The sequence below is a fragment of the Mizuhopecten yessoensis genome, unplaced genomic scaffold (genome assembly GCF_002113885.1).
Source record: "Mizuhopecten yessoensis strain PY_sf001 unplaced genomic scaffold, ASM211388v2 scaffold1883, whole genome shotgun sequence".
Lineage (NCBI taxonomy): Eukaryota > Metazoa > Mollusca > Bivalvia > Pectinida > Pectinidae > Mizuhopecten > Mizuhopecten yessoensis.
Genome location: NW_018404269.1, coordinates 990527 through 991961, shown reverse-complemented (window position 1 = coordinate 991961; position 1435 = coordinate 990527). Strand labels below are relative to the sequence as shown.

The following is a 1435-nucleotide window of genomic DNA, read 5'->3' as shown; positions in this document are numbered from 1 at the left end:
ATTACAGTTTACTTGGTATGATAAATACAATACACATATGCTTGTATATTATGGTGGAACATATAGCCCGGGATTCGAAAATGTTGGAAAAATAATGAACTGAAGTGGCCTTTCGTTAATTATGTCGCCGACTCTGACATGTGTCCTCTTCTGATACGACGGGGTCGGTCGAGGACATTTTGGGTGTAACAGCGTCGATGAGTCCTGGCAAAAAGCTGACTGAGAGCGAGATGTCGATATCGTACTTCCTTCCTCCACATCCCTGCTTACCTCAAACACCAGAGTGTACTTGTACTTGTATCTGTTGTCAAATACTCCGCCATTGAGAAAAACTCGTTCACCCGCGTTGCCCCAGGTGTTCAGCGTATGGCATCGATGTCTCTGGCGCCCGTTGGTTGATGTTAAACTCAAATGCAGTTGGTTGCTATTGGACTTCAAATTTCGTTTTCGCTTTCCTCATCAGGTTTCAAACATACCAAACAATTATTTGCACGAACAGTATTCAGCAACAGATAATTACGGAAAACAGGAAACAAATAAAAGACATCCTAATCATGAACAGCGACAAAACAAAATATTCCGGAAAGGGGAATCACGACGACAAACAGGGAGAGACAGCGGAAAGGGGAATCACGACGACAAACAGGGAGAGACAGCGGAAAGGAGAATCACAACGACAAACAGGGAGAGACAGCGGAAAGGAGAATCACAACGACAAACAGGGAGAGACAGCGGAAAGGAGAATCACAACGACAAACAGGGAGAGACAGCGGAAAGGAGAATCACAACGACAAACAGGGAGAGACAGCGGAAAGGAGAATCACAACGACAAACAGGGAGAGACAGCGGAAAGGAGAATCACAACGACAAACAGGGAGAGACAGCGGAAAGGGGAATCACGACGACAAACAGGGAGAGACAGCGGAAAGGAGAATCACAACGACAAACAGGGAGAGACAGCGGAAAGGGGAATCACAACGACAAACAGGGAGAGACAGTGGAAAGGGGAATCACAACGACAAACAGGGAGAGATAGAAACAGTATCAGAAATACCAGTGTTGAACCGTTCTGGTGTGTTAGACGACAGCTCATCTAACGGCACATCCGCGAACATGAATAGCATCTCCTGGATACTCCTCAATTCCCGGTAAACGTGTCCTCAATCTACGTTTGAATAGTAGTTCAGCTGGGCTCACCCCTGTTACGGAATGAGGTGTTGTCCTGTAACATATATATTTGTTGATCTCATCCCTCCAGTCTCTCTTCTCTATCTGGCCCGGGCAGTCCTGACCCTTACAATAGAGATCGAATTAGCCTCTCCACCACTCCATCGGCCTGGGGCCATAGGGGCGTGACTTTTCTGTGCTCGACACCCTGTTCTGAAAGGAAATCAGCAAATCATTCACTGATAATCTGTGGCCCATTATCTGTTGT

The 1435-nt window shown here is 46.4% G+C and overlaps 1 protein-coding gene across 1 annotated transcript; it reads left to right on the top strand.

The window, feature by feature from the left end:
- Positions 1-554: 554 nt before the first annotated feature.
- Positions 555-1097, top strand: LOC110441704 (octapeptide-repeat protein T2-like). The gene has a single exon (XM_021484926.1). The coding sequence runs from the start codon at positions 555-557 to the stop codon at positions 1095-1097; it is 543 nt and encodes a 180-aa protein (XP_021340601.1).
- Positions 1098-1435: the final 338 nt, after the last annotated feature.